Source organism: Mauremys mutica, chromosome 8 (assembly GCF_020497125.1).
Source record: "Mauremys mutica isolate MM-2020 ecotype Southern chromosome 8, ASM2049712v1, whole genome shotgun sequence".
NCBI classification, from domain to species: domain Eukaryota; kingdom Metazoa; phylum Chordata; order Testudines; family Geoemydidae; genus Mauremys; species Mauremys mutica.
The window spans coordinates 21,337,289-21,351,981 of NC_059079.1; the positions used below are offsets into that span (position 1 = coordinate 21,337,289).

The 14,693-nt window shown below is 40.6% G+C and overlaps 1 protein-coding gene across 2 annotated transcripts in view; it reads right to left on the reverse strand.

Moving 5' to 3' along the window:
- Window positions 1-14,693, reverse strand: part of NEGR1 (neuronal growth regulator 1) — a 570,461-nt gene that overhangs the window by 62,358 nt on the left and 493,410 nt on the right. Inside the window, exon 7 of one of the 2 annotated variants that reach the window (XM_045027838.1) lies at window positions 9,565-9,606. The exons of the other annotated variant lie outside the window; for it this stretch is intronic. Within the exon in view, the coding sequence (XP_044883773.1) occupies window positions 9,565-9,606 (42 nt within the window). The remainder of the gene's footprint in view (window positions 1-9,564; window positions 9,607-14,693) is intronic. 2 annotated transcript variants of the gene reach the window in all.

Below are 14,693 nucleotides of genomic sequence, written 5' to 3' on the forward strand. Positions count from 1 at the left end.
CACACCAATTGAATCTATTTCCCTATGTTAAGTTCTCCTCACACCTTCTATGGGCCATCTTAATTATCACTTCAAAAAGTTTTTTTTCCTCCTGCTAACGATAGCTCATCTCAATTGATTAGACTCTGCCTGTTGGTATGCATACTTCCACCTTTTCATGTTCTCTGTATGTATAAATATCTCCTGTCTGTGTGTTCCATTCTATGCATCTGAAGAAGTGAGCTTTAGCTCACGAAAGCTCATGCTAAAATAAATTTGTTAGTCTTTAAGGTGCCACAAGTACTCCTGTTTTTTTTTAAGATGTGCTAGTGGCCCTGACTGCTTAGCACTTCATCAACTAAAAAGCCTGAAGTTGCTATGCAAAGCAAATACTTCACATGGATTCTACACACTTTTCCCAGAAAAAACCTTATGGTTATAACAGTGAAACAACAAATAAAAGGTCCCTCATTTGAGTTTTCCAAATCTTTTTGTATAGATTTATCAAAACACACAACAGACCAACAGAACAAAATCAAGTAGTGTTTAGCTATTTTAGATTTAAGAGTCCCTAGGTCTTTCACTGAGCATGGCCTTGCCTCACTTACTTTCCCAAATCTTTTGCTATAAACAATTTGCAGAAATCATTCTCTCAGAACATGTCTCTTCTCATCATGAGTGACATTCATCTTTGAAAGCAACATGATAGTAGACTTCACACCCACCTTCTGAATAAACCTCCTTTATCTGTAACACTTCTTGCTGTCTAACATGCCCTAGTGGGACTGATGTAGGGAAGAACAAGAACTGATACTTCTCATTCTGTTTCAACTAATTCTCTCTGTCTCAGTGACAATCTCACTGTTCTTTTTAGGTTAACTCATGGGGATCCTGTTTGCCTACAACGTAGGTTGTCTTTTAGTTTCAGTTTCAGGACTTCAGGTAATTAAGTAATTTTCTGTACTATCCATTGGTATCTCCAGAATCTTCATATTCATAACCCTTAGATTTTTGTTAGGAGCTCACTGTCAAAGTCAGTAGTAATCTACCCCTTCACAAAATGCTAAAATAGAAGATTTTGTGCTGCGTTGTGCCCCCAGATTATTTGCAGTCTAATTTCCAGTTCTTCCACTTTGCCGCCATCTGCTCCAGATGGTTTTCAATTATTTTTACCAGACAATCCCATGGTGCTTTGTTATGTAATGTAAAGTACTTCCTGTCTCAAATTTCTTGCAATGTTTGAGACTGAAGAGAATTCAGACTTCAATCTGTAGATGGCTTAAAAAAAATCCCAGTAAAAACATTTGCTTCTGCTTCTTCATTTCAATAACTTTTACTACAGAAGTAAAAAACTAGACAGCGGTATAATTATGTTAAGTTTCTTTTTTATCTATTATGGGTTATTCAAAGGGAAGAGAAGAAATTTTAACAGATAGGCCCTAGAAACCTAAAAGCATGTAGTTATTTCAAAGCTATTGACTGAGTTACCTAAAAGTCTTTTTTTCTTCTTTATTAAGACTAAATTTAACATCTTTAATTTCCTCCTAATGCATGATGGTCAACTCAATGGAACTTTACCTTATTGCAAAAGTTTATACTCAGCCTGGCTGGATATACTGTTACGGAACTTTGATAAGTGCAGCCATGTTGAATGTTTATGACTTGAAACAGGGTGGCTTAATTGTTAACCAATGGGGTGATAATAGCAAACTCTATTTAAAGAATCAAAAAATGTTTAAGAGCCCAATAAAAACTAGGTAAGGAATGGAAGAATGGAAAAAAATCCCAGAAAGACAATGAAAGGAAAGTTACTTTTTTCTTTAAATAAAGAATGTATGATATACCTTTTTGCTATTAAAGCAATTCAGTAATTATGGAGAACTATCATATGAATTTGGGCCACTTGAGTGAATTGTTCCACACGTAGTGCTAAATTACAGTAACTCCTCACTTAAACTCGTCCCGGTTAACATTGTTTCATTGTTACGTTGCTGATCAATTAGGGAACATGCTCATTTAAAGTTGTGCAATGCTCCCTTCTAACGTCATTTGGCAGCCACCTGCTTTGTTCACTGCTTGCAGGAAGAGCAGCCCGTTGGAACTAGCTGGTGGGGGCTTGGAACCAGGGTGGACTGTCAGCCCCCCCATCAGCTCCCTGCTCCCCTAAGTTCCCTGTGCAGCAGCTGCCTAGCAGGCTATCAATTGCCAGCAGTTCCAGCTGTCCCTCCTCCCACTGCCATGTTCTGCTCCTGCCCTCTGCCTTGGAGCTGCTCCCCGAGACTCCTGCTTGCTGTGCGGGGGCTGGGGAGGGGAGGAAAAGGGAGGCTGTCAGGGTGTCCCCTTCCCCCCTGCACCCCACTTACCCCATCTTCCATAGAGAAAGGGGAACAGATGACAGGGATCAGGATGGAGGGAGCTTGCTGGCAGCAGCTGCGGTCTCAGCAAGCTGATCTAATTAACAAGGCAGTGTACTTAAGAGTAGGGTCAGCTACTTAAAGGGGAAATGCACATCTCTCTCTCGCTCGCACAGGGTGTGTGTCTCTGTCTCTGTCTGTGATGCTGTTTCCCCTCCTTCCATTCCTGCTGCCTTGTAGAGTGTGAGAGTTAACTCTTGAGGGCTCAGCCAATTGCTAGTTCATCATTTAGCAGTAAGACATTCCCTGGGAAATATCCCACCCTCTGACTTTTCCACCTCAACCAAGCTTCATAATCATCATCACTGTGTACCAATATTAAATTGTTTGTTTAAAACTTATACTCTCTCTCTGTGTGTGTGTATATATATATATGTATAGTCTTTTGTCTGGTGAAAAAAATTTCCCTGGAATCTAATCCCCTCATTTACATTAATTCTTATGGGGAAATTGGATTCGCTTTACATTGTTTCACTTAAAGTCGCATTTTTCAGGAACATAACTACAACGGTAAGTTATTCCATTATGTGTGCATCTCTATATAGTCTGACAGGCAGGTGAAAATGCTATTCTTTGCCACATTTGTAAATAAATGACAAACATATTTTAACATACTTAAGTGAAACTGATTATAGTTTAACAAAGAGATCATGAATAAGTTCACAGAACTGGTTTTGGCTCAAGCAGCGATTCTATGAAAAGGTGACAATATTGAAGAATGTATTTGCGATGAATCCTGACCCAGGTTCCTTGTAAAGAAACATTTCTTTTGAGGTTTACCTGCTCTTTCTTGATGTTTCCTAGCATTTTAATGCTTTTTAAAATACAGATGTGGAATAGGAGAGTGATTTCAAACATTTTGCTGCAATAATGTTAAATTCCCTTTTGCTCTGTACACTATGCAGCTATTAGATTTTTGTATATTCCTGTTTCTAGTTCTATGATCTTTTGCTCCTACAGCTATCAGTTTACTTTGTCTACATAAGTTCAAAAAAATTTCCAGCTGCAGAAATTGTCAGTTACTCATTTTTATATCACGCCTGAGCCAATTTTCTATAAAACAAGGTATTTTCATCTTCACATCATGAATTCTGCTGGCTAGTCAATAGTTTTTTACATGGAATTCCTAATTAATGCTTTGATAAAATTTCAGGATATAATCACCACTGTATTATATGTCCCTAGCCTCTGTTCGTCAGAGGATGGAGATGGATGGCAGGAGAGAGATCACTTTATCATTGCCTGTTAGGTTCACTCCCTCAGGGGCACCTGGCATTGGCCACTGTCGGTAGACAGATACTGGGCTAGATGGACCTTTGGTCTGACCCGGTACGGCCTTTCTTATGTTCTTATGTTCTTATGTATTTACTTTCTCTGTAATGATGGCAATATCTCTGAAAACCAGTGACAGACTGTTAGTTAAACAATGCCTGCCTCTCAAAAATCTACTTAATTTTAGTTGTTTTTCAAATTATGTTTATTAAATCCTTCCCAAAATTATCTCTGATGATGCCTGAAATGATACTGTTTGTTTAGCACTCTACATTTTGACTAGGACTTTGATCTATGAATAAACAGTCTTAAGTAGCAGCAAACTTACAGCATGAAGAAAGTTTTGCCATTGTCTTCAGTAAGAAACAGACTGGACCTACATTTTTTAAACGTCATTTTTCATGTCTAAAGCCTGATAATCTCAGTGTACCATCTTGCTAAAAAAGTTATGCATAAAACTTGGAGAAGGCTGTAAACCTGCCACAATGCTAATATGATCAAAATGTAATTAGAAAAGGAATTTCTGTTTAATATTTATATTAAGTTTAATATTTAAAATGGTTTTTGATTGTTCAAAAGCAGTGATAAAGCAGATGGAAATATGCATACAGTCTTTTGTATTAGGCTTTAACATTTATAGGGTCACATGACTATTTTTACCGAAATTGCTACCAATAAACTCAGAAATGGCATTTGCAATAGAAAAATACATTCGTTTTTTAAATACATTGTACAATTTATCATAGTGGAAAACACCTCTTACCTTCTATACCTTCACCCTGCAGTGCTGCTCACAGTATAGTTTTCTTTTAATCTTATCACTTGCTACATTTCATAGACCTTATTTTTGTGAATAATTATATATATAAGATATATAAATATATTATATATATATATAAAATATCGGAGATATACCAATCTCCTAGAGCTGGAAGGGACCTTTTTAATATATAAAATAATTTTGTGTTAATAATTCAATTTTCCAGTCCTGTTAGTTGAATCAGAAACTGATGTGGCAAAGACTTTATCAAATATTAAGTAGACTTAACTACCCTAATTTTGAAAAAAATAATGGATGTCTCTTATGTTAATCTATTCATCTTTAATTTCTACAAAAATGTTTATTCTGGTCATTTCCCCCCATAAACAAAGTCCTCAGCAACAGTACTAGCCTAGTCCACTGTTGTTGTCCTCCTCTGTTGAGACTGAGGCATGTTGGGGCTCAGATCTTGGCTGCCATGGAAAACTTTTAATTGCCTTTGAAATTACATGATATTATAGCAACAGTAACAGCATACCTTAGAGATTTAACATACTCAGAATAGAGAAGTGTAAGAAATACACAGGAACATTGTCTAGTTATGCAAGGCAAACTTAGAACAATTCAGCTGCTATACTGATTTCCGTGGGACCAACATTCATGAGGAAGGATTATGACTGAACTCTTATTCTTTAACCAGTTTGATTTTGTTGCAATTTTTAAATCTCCTTCTGTACTGTCAACAGATAACTCTCTCTTGTTTTTCATTTTGCAAATGTATTTTAAACTCATCTTTTAAATTATTTAAAATTGGAATATATCATACAGTTAGCGATTCATTATTTTTTGCTTCTCTTAATTTTCTTCTCTTTGGCTTTAAAGGTGTGCCGTTCCTATTTTGCAGACTGTACCTCAAACAAACGCCTTTTGTTTATCTTTAGCTCCCTTTTTACCTCCCTGCTTAACCACAGTGGTCTCTTGTGCCCACTTTGTATTAAGAGAAATATATCACATTGGGACACTGGCCTCGCTCTTCATTAGTTTCTAGACTATATTTTTTTGTCTGTGGTAGATTTCCCCATTTACTAAGAATTCCATAAAAAGTCTTTGCAACCTTTTATGTTATTTCAAAGTCAGCTTTCCTAAACTAGAAATGTGTCCTCCTTGCTGCAGTACTTATCCTCATAAGTCTTTCAAACTGAATAATATTAGATGCCATCTAACTTTAACCATATAATATTTATCATTTTTGCCTCATTTCCTTGAATTAGGTCCAGAATAGCATCAGACCATGTAGACTGTTCAACACAAAGCAATTTGCCATACATATAGAAAGAATAATTCAATGTGAAGTTTGTGCACAGTTGTCATGCCATTCAATATCTGACTTGTATCAAAGTTCTGGACTCCTTACAGGCTTCTGTTATCTCTAAAAACATTTCTCGATCTACCTTTATTTCACTCCCTAGAGGCCTATAACAGCCGTGAAAAATCACCTGACTAGCTTGGCTTTAACTTCAGTACAACCTGTGTCTGTTCTTTGCAGGTCAAGTTCATCCTTCCCTTTCACTCCTGTTTTGGCTTTGTTTTGCCTATCCTTTTCTGAGAGCCATATTCTGGTCTTAAATAAATCCATGTTACTGTTCTTTCTTGGTAGTTTAGTTGAAATGCTTTGCAGTGCCAGTGTAGGAGGTCCTGGGGTGGATAAAGGCAGCACAATTTCTTGAGGGAAGGAAGATCCAAAAGGTAGCATGGATGTGCAGCCCCTCTGTGAAACTGGAGCCTCTGTATCTGTGAACTTTGGAAAGTACACTCCTCCACAGCCTGCCCAGCTTCTCTCTTGATAGAACCTTCTCAAGGTTAACCTTGGAGCTTGATGGGAAGGTTCAATATGCTTCTTAGTTTTTCTTTTGTAACTCTCTCCTCCTTATTGCATCTCCCTGATTTCTACAGTATTAGCCAGTGAACACTTTCCTTTGGGTTATATTGTTCTCCCCTTTAGTAAAGCCTGCGGGGGAGGGGAAGCAGAAAGCCCATAAGACACCTTGTTGAGTTACCAGTGACTATTACACTGACAGAAAAAGGAGATAGGGCAGGGGTGGGCAAACTTTTTGGCCCGAGGGCCACATCTGGGAAAAGAAATTGTATGGTGGGCCATGAATGCTCAGAAAATTGGGGTTGGGGTGCGGTAGGGGGTGAGGGTGCTGCTTGGGGGTGTGGGCTCCAGAGTGGGGCTGGGGATGAGGAGTTTGGGGTTTAGGAAGATGCTCTGGGCTGGGACTGAGGGTTTCAGAGGGTGGGAGGGGGATCAGGGCTGGGGCAGGAGGTTGGGGTGCGGGAAGGGGTGCAGGCTCCAGTTGGGGTGTGGGCTCTGGTATGGGGGTGGGGATGAGGGGTTTGGGGTGCAGGAGGGTGCTCTGGCTGGGATCGAGGGGTTTTGAGGGCAGGAGAGGGATCAGGGCTGGGGCAGAGGGTTGGGGCATGGGGAGAGGCTCAGGGGTGCAAGCTCCGGGAAGCACTTACCTTAAGCGGCTCCTGGAAGCAGCGTCATGTCCCTTCTCTGGCTCCTACACAGAGGCACAGCCAGGTGGCTCTGCATGCTGCCCTGGCAGCTTCCATTGGCGCACCGGAGGGCGCCACTGGAGCATGTAGGAGCTGGAGCGGGGCTATGCCGCGGCTTCTGGGAGCCACGTGGAGTGGCCCCTTACCCAGGTCCCTGGCTGGAGCATGGGAGGGGCCCATGCTGTGGCTTCTAGGAGCCGCATAGACAGGGCCGGTGCAACCATTTAGGCGACCTAGGCGGTCGCCTAGGGCACTAGGATTTGGAGGGTGCCATTTTCTTTGGCAGTGACCGCGGCGGCCGGATCTTCGGCCACCCCGGTTGCCGCCGGCATTTAGGTGGAGGGAGCTGGGGCAGAGGAGTGCGGGGAGGGCCGTCTGCAGCAAGTAAGGGGGAGAGAGCAGCATGCAGGGGAACTCCCCGCCCCAGCTCACCCCTGCCCCGCCTCCTCCCCGAGCACGCCATGGCTGCTTCACTTCTCCCACCTCCCAGGCTTGCGGCACCTAAGCTAATTGGCGCCGCAAGCCTGGGAGGCGGGAGAAGTGAAGCGGCCACGGCGTGGTCAGGGAGGAGGCGGGGCAGGGGTGAGCTGTTTCACTTCTCCCGCCTCCCAGGCTTGCGGCACCAATCAGCATAGGCGTCGCAAGCCTGGGAGACGGGAGAAGTGAAGCAGCGATGGCGTGCTCGGGGTGCTCGTGCTCGGAGCAGGGGTGAGCTGGGGCGTGGGGGGTGCCTCAGGGCGGAGGGTGGGGAGCTGCCGCAAGGGGGGCGCCTCAGGGTGGAGGGGAGGAGCTGCTGCGGGGGGGGGGCTCAGGGCGGGGGTGCGGGGGGTGGAGGGCGCAAGGTGGAAGTTTTGCCTAGGGCGCGAAACATCCTTGCACCGGCCCTGCGCACGGAGTGGCCTCCAACCCTGTTCTTGGCTAGAGTGCCAGAGCGAGGTAAGCCTCAGATCCTGCTCCCCAGCGGGAGCTCTAAGGCTGGGTCAAAACGGCTGGCAGGCTGTAGTTTGCCCACCCCTGAGATAGGGCCACAGAGGATGTAAAGGGTTTTGTCTCCAGTCCCTTTAGGGAAGGGAGCCAGGCTACATTGACTTCACCCCCCATTTCTGCTCCTGTAGCGGGTTAACTGACTCGTTTTACTTTTGGTTTTTTCCTTACCATGTCTTTCAGCAGAGAGAAGCACAGAGGCCCAAATCCTACTTCTCTCAAGAAAAGTTTTGTGCCTCTTTTTTCCCTTTTTCCCAGAAGCATCTGACTCTCCTTCAGATACTTTTGCTAAGAAACAGTACATGTTTGTGAAACCAGTTCAGTATATTAATTGTGTTCAGTTTCCTTCTAAAAGCTGTATTTGACTACACTGCGGATCAGTAATCTGATGACATAAAAAACTCTTGGTATATTATAATAACCATTTTCTTAAAAAATAATTGTGTGAAAAGAGTTTTCCTTTCACACATCATGTGTGGAGTCAGTTTTTATGACTAGTTAGGAAAATATGGTTTTATAAAAATCCTTAAATTTAACTGTGCAAAAGACAAATACTGTGATATACAAAAATGGAACTAAAATTTGTATAACTATTGGTCCAGATTGTGCCTCCTTGTGTGTAAAGGGAGATTTAGCCACCTTTGTGCCACCCATGGTACCATCATCAGACCCCATGGAGAACAATTTGCATGGATTGGGGGAAGAAAGTTCAACCGGGAAGGTCTGGAAGGGGACACATCATTTCCCCCTGCCCTGTCCCTCTGGAGATTAGTCAGAAAAAATAATACAGACTGGGACTATATTATTTTTTCCACAGGAGAGTTTCTCCTCCCACTGGATTATGGGGACAGTCATGGCTGAGGCAGTCCCTGTTAGAGTGATTCCAATGGAGACACACTGTTAGGGAACCAACAATGGGAAATCTCCCAGGGGTCAAGACCTCTGTATGGATGATCCTCGCCTCTCACAGATCCTGGGGGCCAAGTGTAGGGGCAGGCTCTGCAACCTTTTTTGCATGGAGGCAAACTCCACCTCCTTCAGCAAGATGAGTTCTATGAGGAGAACCTCACAGCAGAGATTTCCCTGAGATCCTTCCCATGAGGTTTTCAGAAGTGGTGATGATCTGGAATGTTTCTTTCAGAAAAGCTAAATACATTCCTTCATTTTGGTAGATATTACAGAAAAAGGTTTACAAAAGGCAAAACAAATGCCTTATTTATAGTAACACAAACCAACAGTCAGTTTTCTACAACTAAAACCACAAAGAGTACTAAAAGTAAAAGCAATGCACAACTAAGCCCCCTTGTATGCATTTACTGCATAATCTTCGGACAGAGAGAGAGGGGAGGTGGGAGAGATACAAATCAGAACAGTTTTCTCAAAGAAAGAAACTTAGAAGAGAGCAGAGTATACAGCTCAAGGAAGGACAGACTAATGAATGCACAAAGACAGGAAAGAGACAATCCAGCAGTACCAGAAACAATACTGCCCAATATCAATTCAACTTATTGATATGACAATGTAAAAGTCATGATTCCTGAAGAGAGAGAAAGAGTACCCAAACATACGTTGTGATTGTATGTGGATACTGACCTGGGCTTGAGACAGGACTAGAGGTAGTAGGCTCAATAATTTCTACGAAAAGGGAAAAGGAAAAAAAAAAAGAGAACATTTGGATATTAATTACACATGGAACACAGATACAAAATGAGACAATAAACAGTCATGCAAGAGACACGCATAAGACCTTTTATTGAAAGATTCAACTGACCACCAGAGATTCTGTGAAAAACATGCAATAAACCAAACCTATGTCATGAGATTCACATCACTGTCTTTCTTTTTAAATCTATTTTATTCATGCATCACCAATACACAGTACACAGGATACCACATTCCGATTTGCAAATTTCCATTCTGCCAGCTTTCTAAACCTACCATTAAAGTTTTCAAGCCAAAAATCACAAGGAATTCTTCTTGTGAAATACTGAAACCTGTGTACAAAAGGCTTTCTTTCACACTAAGTATTTTTGCAAACATAAGTAGTGACAAAGACTGTGAACATAAGGAATATGATTAAGAGAATTCTGGCATTTTCTTAGGTGAACTTGTGGAAATAATTGTTTATTATCCTCTGTTTAAATGATTTCTAAAAAACATACATTGAAAACACCAATATCAAACCACATTTTGAAGAAGTTTAATTTACTTGGTGCAATACAAAGAATAGTAAAAAGAAGCTATATACAATTCCAAAATTCTCCACATTTAGTATAACAAATCATTAACTTTATGACATCTCACTATCTCGCTACGGTAGTACTTTATACTCCACTTTTTCCATTTATTTTTATTGGTTTTTACACAAACCAAACATACCAATCTTAATAAATACTGCTCAGGTGCAAATAACTAGTAAGATTTCCAAGCGGCAACTTAATGCTCTTAATTAAAAAAGATTTAACAGTAGCATTACCTAAATCCAAAGGATCCTGGGCCATATAATGAAAATACCATGAAAACATAATGCAACAGCTTTGAAAAAATACAAAATAACTAGTAAGACAACAGTAGACATGCAAATCATAGCAAAAGAGCTTCACTCTGTCTTCCCCATTTCAATTTTCTATATTAGCTGCAATATTCGATTTAATGCTGTGAATGTAAGATTTATTCAAAATGAAACAACACCCAACATTTTCTGAAAGAGAGACATTTAATTATAAATACGGTTTCTTTAAGAAATGCTGCTTCATTTAAAACAACAAAATGCATTTTAAAGTTGTGCATTCGTTTGAATGAAAGTTAATAGTGTTACAAGTCCTTAAAATGTATCAAGTGACTACTCAATAATCACACGAATTTATTTAATAAATTACAATGTGATATTTAAAATATATCTGTTCTGAATTGGCACTTCTGTGACACTTTTATTAATATATGCCAATCTGGGAATTCACAACTGCACTGTATTAACTTTACAATTCATTTTGAAACATAAAACCCATGCAGTGTGAAAGGCTGACATTTTGTGCCATACATTGTGGTTTATATAAATACAATTTCCTACATATTGCTTAGAGACAGTTTACACAATTGCCCACATTTATCAGTTCAGCTGGTGGAGGAAATCCACCTGATATCTGAGAAAGGGGTGGGGTAAACCATAACTGCTTTGTGGCATGATGGGTACAACTCACCCTAATGCAGGATCTGCAAAGATCCTCTGCACCTTTTGATCCCTGTGAACCCTCAGAACTGGGGTGAATTTCACCCTCAGGGAGTGGAGCTGCTTTCATCTCCAAGGCCCCAATCAAACAAAACATGTAAACCCATGTGTAATGTTATATATGTGAGTCTTAGAGGTTAGTGGGACTATCACAGGCATAGTCATACACATACGTACGTGCATTGCTGAACCAGAGCACAAGTGAGCTCTTACCAGGGGATCTGCCTGGGAAGAGCATTCAGAAAAGATGGGAAGGCCCTTGAATGTTTGCAGTGCAGTGTTCCGCTAAGATGTGTTTTCAGGGGTGAAAACAAGTTTGGTTATTTTGGGACATCCATAGTACAGGTATATACACCCCCAGGAACTAATCACAAAACCTTTCTAGCAAAAAGGATAGGTCTGGAAGGAATGAATGAAAATCATGCTCTGCCTATTGAACATGGACTCAAAATCAACTTAATCAAGCCCCATGCTTTAACGTTTATGATCCTGGAGACTTAGAATGTCTTGAAGGAAGGGAGTCTCCTTTCTTTCTCAAACTCACTGATACTTATTCAATGGAAATTCCCTGGTGGGGTAGGAAATCTCTTGCAGGACAGATGACATTCTAAGGCTACTCTTGGTGCTTGCTTGTTTCAGTAAGTCTGACGCAAATTCAATATAGAAAAAAATAATTTCAGTGGATTCTTCTGGGATCAGAATTGGTGTCCTTCAAATGAAGGTTTCTGCTTAAATGATTGCTATACATACATACTTTCTGCCAATATAGTCTATAGATACACCACTTATTGAAACCAAATTACATGAACCTACAGAAATAATGCTATCTTGGTGAGGTACCTGTTCTGTTAACTAAACGGCTTGACCAGCAATGTCTGACCTTTAAAAAAACATGAGCTTTATTATGTTGATGTGAATTGGAAAGTTATTCAACAGTCTTGGTAATCTATTTGTAGTGCCCTACCAAATTCATGGCCATGAACCATGAAATCTGGTCTCCCCTGGTGACATTTTTGGGTGCTTTTACCCTACACTATACAGATTTCACAGGGGAGGACCAGTGTCTCTCAAATTGTGGGTCCTGACCCAAAAGGGAGTTGAAGATGGGGTCACAAGGCTATTTTAGCTGGGAGCGGTAGTGCCACCCTTACTTCTGTGCTGCTGCCTTCAGAGCTGGGCAACCGGAGAGTGGCAGCTGCTGACTGAAGGCCCAGCTCTGTAGGCAGCAGCACAGAAGGTTGGCAATACATGCCATACCATGCCATCCTCACGTCTGTGCAGCTGCCGGTGGTGGCTCTCCCATGAAAGCTGGGCTCCCAGCCAGCGGCCGCCACTCTCCATCTGCCCAGCTCTGAAGGCAGAGCCACCACCAATAGCAGCGCAGAAGTAAGGGTAGAAGTACTGCAACCCCCCTTATAATAACCCGTTGTCTGGAAAAAATGAAGTGTCTTGTAAAACAAGCTTGTATTCTTATAGAGCAAATGTGACTAGTAGAGAAAAAAGGAAATTTGATTAAAACAATGTATTTTGAAAACCAAGTGTACTGTAGGCAGGAACTATTGATGAGCATACTTCAAATGCTAGCTATTTATTTTTGGTTTACTATTTTTGATCATTTGATTTGGTGGATATCAGCCCTTCCTGTGTCTATATGCTTTGGAAAAGCCTATCTGGTTTTCCAGGTGTTATTGTTATCTTCAATTCAAAAGCATTATACAGTGGTGACGTGAGTTATCTTCCGGGCTGTCCTGAGATAACATGATCTTGTTCTTATGATATTGTAGGAGTTAATCCTCCTTGTTGCTGTAGTTTCCTGTAGAAGCCCTGGGTTCCATTTACTGCAGACGAGTAGCAAAGCGATCTTTGCCACAGTCAGCCAGCTAACTCATGCTTTACTGTAATTTACCATTAAAAAGAAAACCACCATTTCCGCCACATCAGTTTTAATAAGGATTTTATTACTATTGGGCCAAGCCCTGTAGTCATGACTCACGGCCAGATTCTGCCATCTTCACTGACGTTTAGCAGTACCTCACTCTGAAAATAGTCCCATTCAGTACAATTACTTGCTGAGCAAAGTACTACTCACCATCAGGAAGGAGGCAGAATCTGGCTCTAAGTCCTTGGACAAAACTCCCATTGACTTTACACATTACTAGAATCATAGACCAAGCTATTTGGGGCTGGAATATCTTCCCCAGCTTCAAGTACCAAAACTCTTTTTTGGACGTGTTTATTCATGAAGCAGTTCAGGTCTTTAGAGAGAAAATGAAAACAGCTGGGTTCCTCATGAACACACTGGGCTATTTTATTAAAAATAAAAACACATTAAAGATTCATTAGTAACATTTTGCTTTTTTTTTTAGCATTTATTTTCCATTTCCTTTGGGCCCAAGTCTAGAAGTCTTACAATATCAAGGTCTCACATAGATCACAGATATTCAGGGACAGTGGTGCTAGCCATATTTCACACTGGCATAAGATATGCAAATGAAAAATACATAAAAACATGACATTTTTTACTTCTATGACTTCAATGGGAATTTTTGCCTATGAGCATTGGGACATAAAGAAGTAGAACAGTTGAGCTGTTCACACCTCCTTTCAGGATTTTGACAGATATAAATTTGGTCTAACATACTTTTGCATCCCAAAAGAGAACACGACTGTGGTGTTGTTCCTCTCAGCCCAGAGTTAAAGAAAAATTAGTTTTCTGTGGGATCACGCTTCCTAGTGGTAGCATTCTGAGTCAGATCTTGCTTCTGGGGAGACCACTAAATCTCTAGTTGACTAATAATTTGTATAGTTTTAACAATAACATGTCACGAAAGTAGGTAGAATCAGAGTTTAAGGCCAGAAGTGACCACCAGATCATCTAGTCTGACCTCCTGTGTATCACAGGCCACCAACACCACTCACACACTAAACCCAACAACTGACATTCTCATTAAAATGTTACTAATGATGCACTAATGTGTTTTTATTTTTATTAAAATAGCCCAGTGTGTTCATGAGGAAACCAGCTGTTTTGTTTTTCTCTCTGAAGATCCAAACAGCATCATGAATAAACATATCCCAAATGTTTTGGAACAGGATAAGGTTTAAGACAGGGTGAAATATTCTAACCTAAACACCTCTGATCTACTCTTAATTCTGTGGAAATATAACATAAAATCAAGCCATAAAGCACAACAAGTGAATTCCTGAGAGATTAATGAATGCCTTTTTGAAATATGAGGCCAACTGTGTGACTTTAACCACTAGACATATACAAAAGCACGGATTGCAGTGTCGTATTTTACAATAAAATTTTAATTAAGCTAGGATAAAGAAGTAAGACATATGAATTTACTGGGCATATTGACATTGACATGACATCACTGGCATCCACACAGGTACAGAAAGTAATTCATATGTATCCAGAATTTGACCTCTATTTCACTAGAGTAATATCCACATATGCAGCATATAATTATAGCCCTGTATAAATCTT